The sequence below is a fragment of the Polypterus senegalus genome, chromosome 11 (assembly GCF_016835505.1).
Source record: "Polypterus senegalus isolate Bchr_013 chromosome 11, ASM1683550v1, whole genome shotgun sequence".
NCBI lineage: Eukaryota > Metazoa > Chordata > Cladistia > Polypteriformes > Polypteridae > Polypterus > Polypterus senegalus.
The window spans coordinates 15,798,624-15,813,293 of NC_053164.1; the positions used below are offsets into that span (position 1 = coordinate 15,798,624).

General features: G+C 42.4%; 1 protein-coding gene across 1 annotated transcript in view; it reads left to right on the plus strand.

The window, feature by feature from the left end:
* The window catches only part of si:ch1073-429i10.1 (delta(14)-sterol reductase TM7SF2), a 68,648-nt gene that overhangs the window by 26,885 nt on the left and 27,093 nt on the right, over positions 1-14,670 (plus strand). The window contains exons 7-8 of the mRNA XM_039768078.1: positions 673-776; positions 2,878-2,997. Coding sequence (XP_039624012.1) covers positions 673-776; positions 2,878-2,997 — 224 coding nt within the window. The remainder of the gene's footprint in view (positions 1-672; positions 777-2,877; positions 2,998-14,670) is intronic.

Genomic DNA, 14,670 nt, shown 5'->3' on the forward strand with positions numbered 1-14,670 from the left:
TAGGGGGCGCTCTCGCTCCCTTAAACCCCTGTCCACGACTCCAGACACCAGGTAAAAGTCCAAATGCTGACTTTATTTTTATGCCACAGTGCACAAAGCACACTCTCCTCCACAATACTCATATATTAAACACAAATACACAATAAACCAATCCTCCAGCTCCCAGACGCGTTGCCACCCTTCCACCCAGTTCAGCTCCCTGTCTGGGAGCTCCCACAGTCCTTTTATACTCCCTGACCCAGAAGTGTTCCTAGCCAACAGTCCACAAGTCCTTATTCCTTCCGGGTCAGGTTAAATAGTACTTTTTTTTTTCAACCCGGAAGCCTGTCGCTCTTCCTATGCCGAACTTCCGGGTCATAGGGCACAAAGAACTCTTCGGTCTTCCCTGCAGCTCCCTCTCGTGGCCCCCATGGCATCCAGCAGGGCGGTGCATAAAAACTACATGGTCCATAATGCCCTGCTGGTCTTCTGGGGACCTCCATGCTGCAAGGAGGCTGGCCATCCTCCACATATATATATATATATATATATATATATATATATATATATATATATATATTTGTCAGGTGTCTTCTACAAAATCAAACTACAATATGCATTTTAGAATTGCTTCAATTTTAAAATTTTAACACTTTACACCTTTAGTAATAAGTTATGGATTTTTTTTCACAGGTAATTTTCTGCAGGACTTCTTTCTGGGTCGGGAAATCGATCCTCGAATAGGTAAAATAGACATCAAGCAGTTCTGCATGGTGCGAATTGGCTTTATTGGATGGGTGAGTTTACCAAATTTTTGTGATTGTTTTTGTTCTTACCAAACTGAAGAAGAAAGAGTATGGGATAAAGGATTCTATGTACGCCATGAATCCAGCGCTCTCATGCAGAATAAAACGTGCTTACACTCGGAAACGTGTATAAGCCATTTTGTATGTTAGAGTTGGTGATTTTTAAAGCCCAAACATGCCCTTACATTATGGTAAATTTCCACCATTCGTAGATTCACACCCAGTTTTTTGGTGTTTGCATTTTAGCTCCTCCTGGCAGCAAGACAATGAAATGAACAGAAAATCGCATTTTATTGCATATTTTAGTGCCGCGTCAGTCACATTCCAACTAATTATGTCACAGTTAATTGACATGTCCTTCAGCGTTGGTAATAAAACCTAATGAATACGCATCATGATGATTGCTTTAGTATCTATTTTGTTTATAAAAAGTCTTTCCTGTGTGTCGTAAGACATAACTGGCAATTGCGGTGTTACCAAGAAGCCAACCATCACACACAACATGATCCTGAAGTCTCCTTCTCACACTACTATTTGATAAATTGAAGGAACTGTGGGTTCAGCCAGGCCCCCTCACAACACCGTTAGTCAAACACACTTGAGCATCACATATTAGTGCTTTCTGTTTACAAAAGCAAATTCATTCTTCAATGTTGCCTTTATAGCAACATGTGTAAAGTCAACTGTCCCAAGTACATTAGGAAAATCAGCAAACACTGCTAATTGCCTTTTGATCCTTGAACCTTCCTTACGGAAGAGCATAAGGAAATTGGACGTATCTGGTGTAGATGCCACATGAGCTTGACGGGCATCCCTGCCAAAGGAGGGGATGGTTCCTTACCTGGATTGAAGACTCCTAACGGGCAGATAGGCATCAGACCAGAAGTGACGGATGAACAGCCCACTGCTATCCCAGCATGCTAGATGGCAGCCGCCCCAGATATCAGTGCCCAGTAGGAGGCCAGCAGGGCATGCCGGGAGATGTAGTCCAACAGTGCAGCCTCGCTGAGGACACTGGGTGCCACAAAAGGGCGCTGCAGGAAGACAAGCCTCCTGCTATAATGGACTTTCACATGACCAGGGCAGTGGCCCAGACACAAGGAGTACTCCAGGGTCCTTAATAAAAGGGACCGCACTCCCTTACCCAGGCGAGTCAGAACTGGGAGAACATAGAGCAACACTTAGCAGGAGGAGGGCAGTGTGGTGGTGAAAGGAACTGTGGAGAAGCATTGGATTGAGGAGAGAAAAAACCTGTGCTTTTTGTTAACTTTTGGTTAACTTGAGGTATTGTGTATTTTGGATGAATAAACCACCCATTATTTGAACCCAGGATTCTGTGTGTCCTTGTGTTGGGGGTCCGGGTCTTGCTGGTGCCCTGCTTTGTATCACAATGGGTTACATCTTAATTATACCATCCCATACAGATGGCATGATACGGCTCAGAGATGATTGTGAGTTTCCTGACCGGGCAGCCAGTTTGTGCTAAAAAGCACCTGTCACCAAATCCCCTATTGTGTTATGAAGATTGCTTGGAAAGTCACAGTTCCAAAAACACTTCCAAAATTGCCCACTACAGGGGGAAAACACCATCAAAATACAAGACAAAGCTTGGTTTGTTTTCACAAAAATGGCTGTTTAAGCACAAAGCACCAAACAGAGCACAAGAAATGCCTAGTGTTCTAATATTCTAGTTTGTTTGGCACACTTTCATATTGCAGTATTTCAAAACAAGGTTTGCCTGACCACACATTGCTGCCATCACCTAATGATGTCCATCTACCCTGCCTTCAAAGAATATGACATTTTGGGTCATTTAGGGATATTTCTGTCCATATCACACCCTCTGTGGACAGCGTCCTCATGGAGGAACAGTTGCCTAATGTGTCGTTGCGTATGCCACATTATTTAATACCTATTTGTATTCGGCTACATGTCGCTATGTATAGCTGCCTGATGAATTAATCCTGCTCTGCATGCTGATTTTCCTACAAGTTGGACCATAGCATCTGTGCAATAACCTAATGTGATCTGCAGTCTATAATATGATATGGCTGAGTCATTTACAGGCCTCTTTACTGTTTTCTTCACTTAGGGTTTGGTCAATGTCTCTTTCTTGATGACAGACATCGAAAGGAATGGCACACCGTCCCTGTCTCTGCTCCTCGTTGTGACCTTTCAGCTCCTGTATGTTCTTGATACCTGCATTGATGAGGTAAGCTAGACAAGAAGGGGAATGGGAAATTACCTACATCAGGGGTTCCTAAATGTTTAAATCTGAGGACCCAAATAAGAAAATCAGCACCATAATAAAGAGCCATACATGAACCACACATGCATACAAACATACTGGAGCACCACAAGGGACCGTCCCGTCTCCTTTTAAGTTCACCCTGTACTCCTCCTGCTATAAATATAACACCAGGCCATGTCACACACACATTCAGAGGTGACTGTGCAGAGGGTTCAGACCTTTAAATATCTGGCAGTGCAGCTGGATGACAAATTGGACTGGACTGCCAATACTGATGCTCTGTGTAAGAAAGGTCAGAGCAGTCTATACTTTCTGAGAAGGTTGGCATCCTTCAACATCTGCAGTAAGATGCTGCAGATGTCCTACCAGACGGTTGTGGCGAGTGCCCTCTTCTACGCGGTGGTGTGCTGGGGTGGCAGCATAAAGATGAAAGACGCCTCACGCCTGGACAAACTTGTTAAGAAGACAGGCTCCATTGTAGGATTAAAGTTGGACAGTTTAACATCTGTGGCAGAGCGACGGGCATTAAGCAAACTCCTGTCAATCATGAAGAATCCACTGCATCCACTGAACAGTGTCATCTCCAGGCAGAGGAGTAGCTTCAGTGACAGACTTTTGTCACCGTCCTGCTCCACTGACAGACTGAGGAGATCGTTCCTCCCCCACACTATGCGACTCCCGGGGGAGTAAATGCGAACATTAATTTTATTTTAATTCTTTTCATTTTTATTATTATTTAATTTAATATTGTTTCTTTGTATCAGTATACTGCTGCTGGATTATGTGAATTTCCCCTTGGGATTAATAAAGTATCTATCTATCTATCTATCTATCTATCTATCTATCTATCTATCTATCTATCTATCTATCTATATATGCCTTTCTATCTATCTATCTATCTATCTATCTATCTATCTATCTATCTATCTATCTATTATATATCTATCTATCTATCTATCTATCTATCTATCTATCTATCTATCTATCTATCTATCTATCTATCTATCTATCTATCACACACATTCTCTGATGATTCTGCACCTACGGGATGTAATAACAAGAGGGTTGAGACAAAATGAAGGAGTCAACTCAACTCAGCTTAGCTCAGCTCAAAACTTAAGCAGGTTAATTTTAACTTTATTACTTGAACGTTATAACCTTACTATCACACTAGCGACTGGGAGCCTGAGTCTACGTTTGTGAAATCCATACTTTCTCTGCAAAGAATTATTTGTTTTTTTAAGTCCTCGAAATGATTTTGTTATCATGGCACTGATTTGTGCTTAAAATACACCTTTTTGGCCGATGTAATGAAGAGCTTCCTGTTTAAACTGAGCTGCGAGACTTGAACTCAGCTCTTCAGCGCACCTCATTTGATTTTTTTCAAAACAAACCGTATTTTACGACTCTAATCTGAGTCGGAGTAATAATTATGTTGCCGTGGTCATTTTAGATCTGATTTAAACAATGACCCTTGTTAATACCCAGCCGTCATTACTCAGTTTGCCAATAGATGTCAGTAGGACGGATGCCAAAACCCAACTGCACAAAGATAGATTTCAACGTACCAAGCAAATGGCGATACGTTCTAAATTACTTACGGTTCTGGAGCTGTCGAAGGGTTTAAGTCAGTCGACGATGTTAGTCCTGGAAAGTACACCTCACCAAACCAACGTTCCAAAAACCAACCGAACTTATAATTATCTGCTCGAACCAACACCGACTTACTATACTCGGCCGTCCAGAGCATTTGAACATTCTTAGCCAATCATGCAATACTGCGTCTGCGTTTGCCACGTTGTGTTCTAACTACAGAGGCAGAGTCCCATTGCATGGTTCAAACTTGTATTGAGTCGAGGTATTGACACGAACACCATAAATGCAGGGTACTGACGTGAACACTATACATACAGATACACTCACCTAAAGGATTATTAGGAACACCTGTTCAATTTCTCATTACTGCAATTATCTAATCAGCCAATCACATGACAGTTGCTTCAATGCATTTAGGGGTGTGGTCCTGGTCAAGACAATCTCCTGAACTCCAAACTGAATGTCAGAATGGGAAAGAAAGGGGATTTAAGCAATTTTGAGCGTGGCATGGTTGTTGGTGCCAGACGGGCCGGTCTGAGTATTTCACAATCTGCTCAGTTACTGGGATTTTCAGGCACAACCATTTCTAGGGTTTACAAAGAATGGTGCAAAAGGTAAAAACATCCAGTATGCGGCAGTCCTGTGGGGCGAAAATGCCTTGTTGATGCTAGAGGTCAGAGGAGAATGAATGGGCCGACTGATTCAAGCTGATAGAAGAGCAACTTTGACTGAAATAACCACTCGTTACAACCGAGGTATGCAGCAAAGCATTTGTGAAGTCACAACACGCACAACCTTGAGGCAGATGGGCTACAAGAGCAAAAGACCCCACCGGGTACCACTCATCTCCACTACAAATAGGAAAAAGAGGCTACAATTTGCACAAGCTCACCAAAATTGGACAGTTGAAGACTGGAAAAATGTTGCCTGGTCTGATGAGTCTCGATTTCTGTTGAGACATTCAAATGGTAGAGTCAGAATTTGGCGTAAACAGAATGAGAACATGGATCCATCATGCCTTGTTACCACTGTGCAGGCTGGTGGTGGTGGTTTAATGGTGTGGGGGATGTTTTCTTGGCACACTTTGGGCCCCTTAGTGCCAATTGGGCATCGTTTAAATGCCACGGGCTACCTGAGCATTGTTTCTGACCATGTCCATCCCTTCATGACCACCATGTACCCATCCTCTGATGGCTACTTCCAGCAGGATAATGCACCATGTCACAAAGCTCGAATCATTTCAAATTGGTTTCTTGAACATGACAATGAGTTCACTGTACTAAAATGGCCCCCACAGTCACCAGGGGCCTCATGTATAAACGGTGCGTACGCACAGAAATGTTGCGTAAGAACTTTTCCACGTTCAAATTGCGATTTATAAAACCTACACTTGGCATAAAGCCACGCACTTTTCCACGGTACCTCATACCTTGTCGTACGCAAGTTCTCCGCTCGGTTTTGCAAACTGGCGGCACCCAGCGTCAAAGCAGTGCTACTGTTCCAGTGTGGTTACACCTTATTTTCATGACGCAGCTTTATAAATACACAGAAACTAACCGCATATTGTTTATTAGTGTAATGCATCTGATTGTAATTAACTCGTAACAATATAATGGTCCAGGGAACAGCCATAGTATTCCAAATACCATAACTGCTTTAGCATTACTTCTCACTTCTCCTTCTTCTTCTTTTTCTTCTTCTTTCAGCTCCTCCCGTTAGGAGTTGCCACAGCGGATCATCTTTTTCCATATTACTCTCACTGCACGACTCGGAGTATTTATATCACTGTATCTGAGTGTGAATCACAGCAGCAGCTGATCGGAAAGAGAATTATCAGTATACAGCTTCAAGGACACGCTGTCTCAGACACAGCAAAATGTTTTAAAGCCTTTCCTGTACGGACCTCGCGGTTCAGAAACAGTTTCATCCCAAGAACTTTAAATGCACTCAATCAATTGCTCCTTGTAGAACTGTTTGTACTTATAAGTACAATCACCCCACTGTAAACTTGCACTACAGTTATAATATCGCACAACCTGAGCCACTTTATAAAGCGCGTATTTACATATGATGACGATATCATTTTTAAGGTGAAATGAAGCAAAATATGTTTGTTAAATTATACACATAAAACTTTAACTTCATTTAAATAATCTATATTCTTCACTGGGAGTGTCGTGAAGGATAGAATAATTAAACATGTACTACGAAGATATTTCAATGTTCCTTAAACGTTTTGAAGAATCGGCGCTAAGCTTACAGATGGCTTAACGTCTATTACAGAGCTGATTGTGTGGCAATCGGTTACTTGGGGAAAGAAAAGAAAGGACTCTTGGGGCGGCCACGCCAATTTATTTTGAATATAAAACAGAAAGAGAAAATAACAACACAGCTAAAAATGCAGCGACAAATTTCGACAAAAGATAAATGCTTGTCATTAGCATGAGGCTCATGAAACACATGTTTAATAACGTGCTTTAGCTCCTATCATCATGAAAATGACATCACGTATACATCTCAGTATTTTAGTTATTCAGAGAGCTGTAATATCACGAATGTCATGGACTCTGTGTCCAGTTGGAGGAAGAGAGCCAGTTTAAGAAGCAAGTAGTGATTCACACACATAGATCACATACGAGTAGAAGATCAAATACAAAACAAAGCATTTAACGTGCTACTTTAATTACGATGTGATTTGAGAAACTGGTTAATTAAACGATTTTAAGATGAAGTTTATAATGTTCTACTAAATGACAAAATAAACTACGTGATTAAAGTGGAAATGTTGAGATTGAAGTTGACATTTTGTGCTTTTTCCCCACCGTGTGCCTTTTTTCTCTGTACCCTAATAAGCTTTCATATGACACTCAGACAGTGGGCTACAACTCTTCTTTTCACAGCAACTTTGATATGTGAGTTCTTTTTTATTTCCGGCACTGTGCGATTTTGTGAATGTGAGCTTTCAAGTTTCTCCAACACGCTATGTCACTCGATCAACTTCCTTTTGTTGATTATACCACGGTTTATTTGAACAAATAGTATGTTTTTCCTTTGCCTCCACTTGGTATTTGCTGAAATTCTTATATTTTCCCCGTGCTTTTCCCATTGTCTTTTCATAGAAGGCTGCGCTTAAGGGCGATTTATATTGATTTGCATATTCAAATAGGTGTAATTCTGGGAGGATTTGGGGCGTTACATAATGCGCGTGCACGAGCGTTAGTTTTCACGCTGGTCGGGATTTATGTAGTGGAAGAACGTGGAAGTTGGAGTACGCACAGATTCCTGCATCTGGATTTTTCTGTGGGTAAACACATTTCGGCTTTTGTGCTTACGCCATGTTATAGTGCGAGTTCTACGCACGGCGTTATACATGAGGTCCCAGATCTCAACCCAATAGAGCATCTTTGGGATGTGGTGGAACGGGAGCTTCGTGCCCTGGATGTGCATCCCACAAATCTCCATCAACTGCAAGATGCTATCCTATCAATATGGGCCAACATTTCTAAAGAATGCTTTCAGCACCTTGTTGAATCAATGCCACGTAGAATTAAGGCAGTTCTGAAGTCTAAAGGGGGTCAAACACCGTATTAGTATGGTGTTCCTAACAATCCTTTAGGTGAGTGTAGTTTCAAATTATATATAAGGATAAATTGAAATGAATTTGTTGTGTGCATCAACAATAAACTTGCTTTTAATATGTTGGGGACAACTTTTTCCTTGAGCTTAAAATTACAAATCAAACAATTCAGACATCCTGATTAAAGTGCACATTGCAGACTTTCATTTAAGGGGACTTGCATATATTTCGGTCACAACGGTTAGAAATGGCAACACTTTTTTCTAAATGGTCACCTCATTTTAGGGCACTATGTTTATGACAATGGGCGTCACAGGTGTCTGTGATTCCTCAGGTGGGTTTCATAGCATCATGAGATACCTTGGCTCATTTTTACCCTTTGGCGTCTGTAGTTGCCATTGTTCAACATGAAGACAAGAGCTGTGCCAATGAAAGTCAAAGACGCCATCATGAGGCTAAGAATAAAACCATTAGAGACATCAATAAAACCTGAGGATGACTGAAATCATCTGTCAGGAATATCATGAAGAAGAAAGAACACACTGCTGAGCTCAGTAATCACAAAGGGACTGGTGGGCCAAGGAAGACCTCCACTGCTGATGACAGAAGAATCCTCACTGTGGTCAAGAAAAAGCAACAAACACCTCTCTGGCAGATCATACACAGTCTTCTGGAGGGAGATGTGGACATGTCGGAGACGACTATCAGCAGAAGACTTCATGAACAGAAATACAGAGGACACACTGCAAGATGAGAACCACAGAAACAGGATGACCAGACTACAGTTTGAGAAAAAGGAGTTAAAAGAGCCTGTAGAATTCTGGGAAAAGGTCCTGTGGACGGACGAGACAAAGGTGAACCTGCATCAGTCTGATGGCAAAAGCAAAGTGTGGAGACCAAAAGGAAATCCCCAAGATCCAAAGCAGACTAGCTCATCTGTTAAACATGGCGGTGAGGGTGTTATGGCTTGGGCATGTATGACTGCCACAGGTCCTGGCACACTTCTCTTCATTGATGGTAGACCTACTGACGGCAGTGGCACAATGAATTCTGAGGTGTGTAGAAACATTTCAACCATTCGTAGATTCACACAGAGTTTTTTGGTGTTTGCATTTTAGCACCACCTGGCAGCAAGAACTGATCTGCTTAAGTTCCAGCCAATGCCTCCAAACTCAGTAGACGGCGCTTCATCCTACACAAGTTAATGATCCAAACATTCTGCTAAGGCAACACAGGAGCTTTTAAAAGCTTAAAAATGGAAAATTCCTGAATGGACAAGCCAGTCACCTGATTTAAATCTAATTGAGCAGGCCGTCCATATGCTGAAGAAAAAACTGAAGGGGCAAAGTCCCCAAAACAAGCAGGAGCTGAAGATGACTGCATTAGAGGCTTAGCAGAGGACCACCAGAGAAGACCCTCAGCACGTGCTGATGTCTATGAATTGCAGACTTCAAGTAGTCATTGCACCAGAGGGATATGCGACAAAGGACTAAATAATAGACCTGCCATTGCTGTGTTCTAACATTATGGTTCCCTGAAATTGGAGTATGGGGCATGTAGAAAAAGTGTTATGTGATAGAAATGTATGCAAATCCCCCTAAATGAAACTCTGCTATGTGAACTCTAATCATAATGTCTGAATTCTTTGATTTGTAATTTTAAACTGTGGAGTAGACGGGGAAATTGAGGACAAGTGTGTCTTTGTCCCCAAACTTTACAAGTCGCAGAAGGTGTGAAGGATGTCACTTCCCACATTAAAGGACTCCAGTGTCCTAAGGAACAACAGCCTGCTCTGCTCCTTGTTATACAGTTCCTCTGTGTTCTGAGACCAGTCCAACCTGTTATTAATGAGGGCCCCAAAGTACTTGTAGGTGTGGACCACCTCCATGTCCACTCTTTGAACAGGGACTGGACATGGAGGCTGTTTGGTGTTGTGAAAGGCAATAACCAGTTCCTTGATTTTTCTGATGTTAAGTTGCAGACATTTCTCCCCCTGACTCCTCTCCTCTCCTCTGCCTCATCTTCCCTTTATCAATACACACCATAAGTGCAGAATCATCTGAGAAGTTCTGCAAGCGACCTGCCCTGCTGTTATATTTCTAGTCTGAGGTGTGCAGAGTGAAGAGAGAAGGAGACAGGCCTGTTACTTGTGGTGCCAAAGTGTTGCTCACATCTGGCAGGATGGCAGGAACAGAATCCTTGGCCTAAAGTACAAGATAGAACCATTTACTATCCAAATGAGCTAGCAGCAAAACTAAATCACAACAGGAATCAGTTTTATGCAGATTTGTAATTATGTGTATAAAATACAATAAAACTCTAATGTGTTCTCTTCACTAAGTCGCTGCCACTCAGTGTGATTCTTTCTCTGTAGGTTATGTAAAAATAACAAAACAAAATGTAATCGGTGAAAAGCACGTGCTGTTTACAAAAAAGCAATCTTATGATACAGTGGGATGCAAAAGTTTGGGCAACCTTGTTAATAGTCATTATTTTCCTGTATAAATCGTTGGTTGTTACGATAACAAATGTCAGTTAAATATATCATATAGGAGACACACAGTGATATTTGAGAAGTGAAATGAAGTTTATTGGATTTACAGAAAGCGTGCACTAATTGTTCAAACAAAATCAGGCAGGTGCATAAATTTGGGCACCACAAAAAAGAAATGAAATCAATATTTAGTAGATCCGCCTTTTGCAGAAATTACAGCCTCTAAACGCTTCCTGTAGGTTCCAATGAGAGTCTGGATTGTGGTTGAAGGTATTTTGGACCATTCCTCTTTACAAAACATCTCTAGTTCATTCAGGTTTGATGGCTTCCGAGCATGGACAGCTCTCTTTAACTCACACCACAGATTTTCAATTCTATTCAGGTCTGGGGACTGAGATGGCCATTCCAGAACGTTGTACTTGTTCCTCTGCATGAATGCCTTAGTGGATTTTGAGCAGTGTTTCGGGTTGTTGTCTTGTTGAAAGATCCAGCCCCGGCGCAGCTTCAGCTTTGTCACTTATTCCTGGACATTGGTCTCCAGAATCTGCTGATACTGAGTGGAATCCATGCGTCCCTCAACTTTGACAAGATTCCCAGTCCCTGCACTGGCCACACAGCCCCACAGCATGATGGAACCACCACCATATTTTACTGGAGGTAGAAGGTGTTTTTCTTGGAATGCTGTGTTCTTTTTCCTCCATGCATAACATCCCTTGTTATGCTCAAATAACTCACTTTTAGTTTCATCAGTCCACAGCACCTTATTCCAAAATGAAGCTGGCTTGTCCAAATGTGTTTGAGCAGACCTCAAGCGGCTCTGTTTGTGCTTCCTCTGCATCACTCTCGCATACAGCATCTCCTTGTGTAAAGTGCGCTGAATGGTTGAACGATGCACAGTGACTCCATCTGCTGCAAGATGATGTTGTAGGTCTTTGGTGCTGGTCTGTGGGTTGACTCTGACTGTTCTCACCATTCGTCACTTCTGTCTATCCGAAATCTTTCTTGGTCTGCCACTTCGAGCCTTAACTTGAACTGAGCCTGTGGTCTTCCATTTCCTCAATATGTTCCTAACTGTGGAAACAGACAGCTTCAATCTCTGGGACAGCTTTCTGTATCCTTCCCCTAAACCATGATGGTGAACAATCTTTGTCTTCAGATCATTTGAGAGTTGTTTTGTGACCCCCATGTTGCTACTCTTCAGAGAAAATTAAAGGAGGAGGGAAACTTACAATGGACCCCCTTAAATACTCGGATTCACCTGTGTATGTAGGTCAGGGGTCACTGAGCTTACCAAGCCAATTTGAGTTCCAATAATTAGTTCTAAAAGTTTGGGAATCAATAAAATGACAACGGTGCCCAAATTTATGCACCTGCCTGATTTTGTTTGAACAATTATTACACACTTTCTGTAAATCCAATAAACTTCATTTCACTTCTCAAATATCACTGTGTGTGTCTCCTATATGATATATTTAACTGACATTTTTTATCGTAACAACCAACGATTTATACAGGAAAATAATGACTATTAACAAGGTTGCCCAAACTTTTGCATCCCACTGTATGAGCACACATTTGTCTGTTGTTACAAGCCAAGGCAGAGTGTATAGCTGTTGAAAAAACTGAATCAGAAAAGAAAAACTTAGCTGGGCGAGGTGGGAGCTTGTCATAACTTTGACCAAGACGCCCGCCGTGAGCAGAGAAACGAGCAAGAAACGTATCCCACCTCAAGAAAATAGTTCCAAGATTCTGTGACAAAGTTTATATTTCTAGTTTATTGGTGTTGTCACAAGCAGGCTACAGAAAGGCAGAAGGTACGTTTTCTTAAATCGAAACCCTTTGCTACAATAATCAGTAAGTTTTAAGGATTTCTTTTTCACACATTGGAACCCCGGTATGCATTAAATTGTAGTAGAAAAGACACAAGAGCAGACTAGTTTTATTTTTATTATTTATAAAACATACTCTGCTTTAGAATGCACTTTCATGTGGAAAATTAATATAAACCATAAAGAACGTGAAGAAATAACTTTGGTTTATCTGTTGTGGAAAGAAACCCGGACACAGACAGACACTGAGACAGCCAGATGTCCACAACACACACGTTTATTATGTTCTTTTATACAACACAACACTACGCCGCCACAATGAACTCACAAGGCTCAGTCCTTTTTACTTCTTTTTACTTTACTTTACTGCCTCCTCCATTCCTCTCTCGCAAGCTCCGTCCTCTTCCACCCGACTCCGACTCTCTGAATGGAGTGAGGCGGCCCCTTTTATAATGCACCCGGATGTGCTCCAGGTGTTCCCTGATGACCTTCTTGCAGCACTTCCTGGTGTGACGGAAATGCTGCATGGGCACCTGGAAGCACTCTGGGTGTACCTGTTTCCTGGTCTGGTTCCGCCCAGTGTGGTGGAAGTGCTGCAGTCCAAGGCTCCATAGTCCTTCGGTTGCTTCCTGGCAGTGGCCATGGATCTCCACAGGGTTGAGCTTTCCAGTTCTATGGCTCCCACACAATCCAGGACGGCTGCCCTCTTGCGTCTTGGGGAAGGAATTGCCCCTCTCCCGGTCCCCTGCTTTTCCAGGCCTCCCGGTGAGGCAAGGTTCCCAGCCATCCATCACACCGTTAATTTACACTAAAGTCCTGATAAACGGTACAATAATTGCATCAGTTCTACTTGGTGTGGACGCTAGGGGTCACTGTTGCCCCTTAAACCCAACAGATAGACACACAGGACACTAGCTGAAAGAGCTAAGAAGATGTTTTATTTCTTATTTTTCTTTTGCAGTGCCCTTCAAGCGCCACAGCCACCAATAAACAAGCGAAAAACAAGCACAATACTTTTTCTATCTCCTCCACACCTCCCAGCAAACTTCGTCCACCTCGACCCGACTCTGGCTCACCTGCTGGGTTTTCCGCAGTCCTTTATGTAGTCCTTGATCTGGAAATGCTCTGTTCTTCTGTTCATCTGACCTTCCAGCACTTCCGAGTCAGATGGAGAATTCAAGTTTTTAAACAGCTCAGAAGTACTTTGAGGTTTCCGTCCTCATGATCCGCTAGTACTTCCGGGTTTGGTGAGAACTTCATCTCCCACCATCTTCCCACAGCATCCCCTGTCGACACCCGCGGTACCCAGCAGGGCTTTGTTGCTGAACTCCATGTCCCATAGTGTCCTGTGGGAATCCGGGGCGCAGCTGCAGTCCAGGAAGGCTGCCATCTATCTTCTTGGGGGAGGCAGTGTCCTAAAGAAGCTGCCTTCCCACATCCTTCCATCTCAGTGGCGTCTCTTGCACTGGATTCAATCTTCATGTGGCAGACTCTGCTCAAGACTAAGGAGGTTCAATCCCATTAGACTGTTAGACCAGAACACGTCCCTTTTTGGGGAATCGTTTGGTTGCTCTGTACTACCCCACAAACCTTCAAATGCTGGGTGATCTGAACTGCCTGAGTGAGTCCAGATACAGCCCAACAAGTGTAGGGAAAGTACGGGTGAGAACATTAGAACAATTTGGATGAGAACAGGCCATTCAGCCCAAAAAAACTCAACACTCCTCTCCACTTAACACCTCAAGTTGAGTTTTGAAGGCCCCCAAAGTCCTAGAGTCTACCACACTACTTGGTCACTTACTCCATGAGTCTATTGTTCTTTGTCTAAGTATTTGAGTGAAATTTATCCTTAAGAAGTTTCCAACTGTGTCCCTTTGTTGTAATTTTAAAGTCACTATCTCGATCCACTTGATCGTTGTCCGTGTCCGGGGTCCTCATCATATTGATGATATTATTTTCCTGCTGAGCTGTACAGGATCTTAAGTGTTTATTTACCCCTGAGGACTGGAGTAGATCAAAGGTAATTAAGCATTTTATCTGAAAAGAGATAATTACATTTTAAACATCACCTCCATGACAAATAAATACTGGGACGTTTTTCCTGAAGGTGCCCATTTCCATATGTAAATGAATATAAG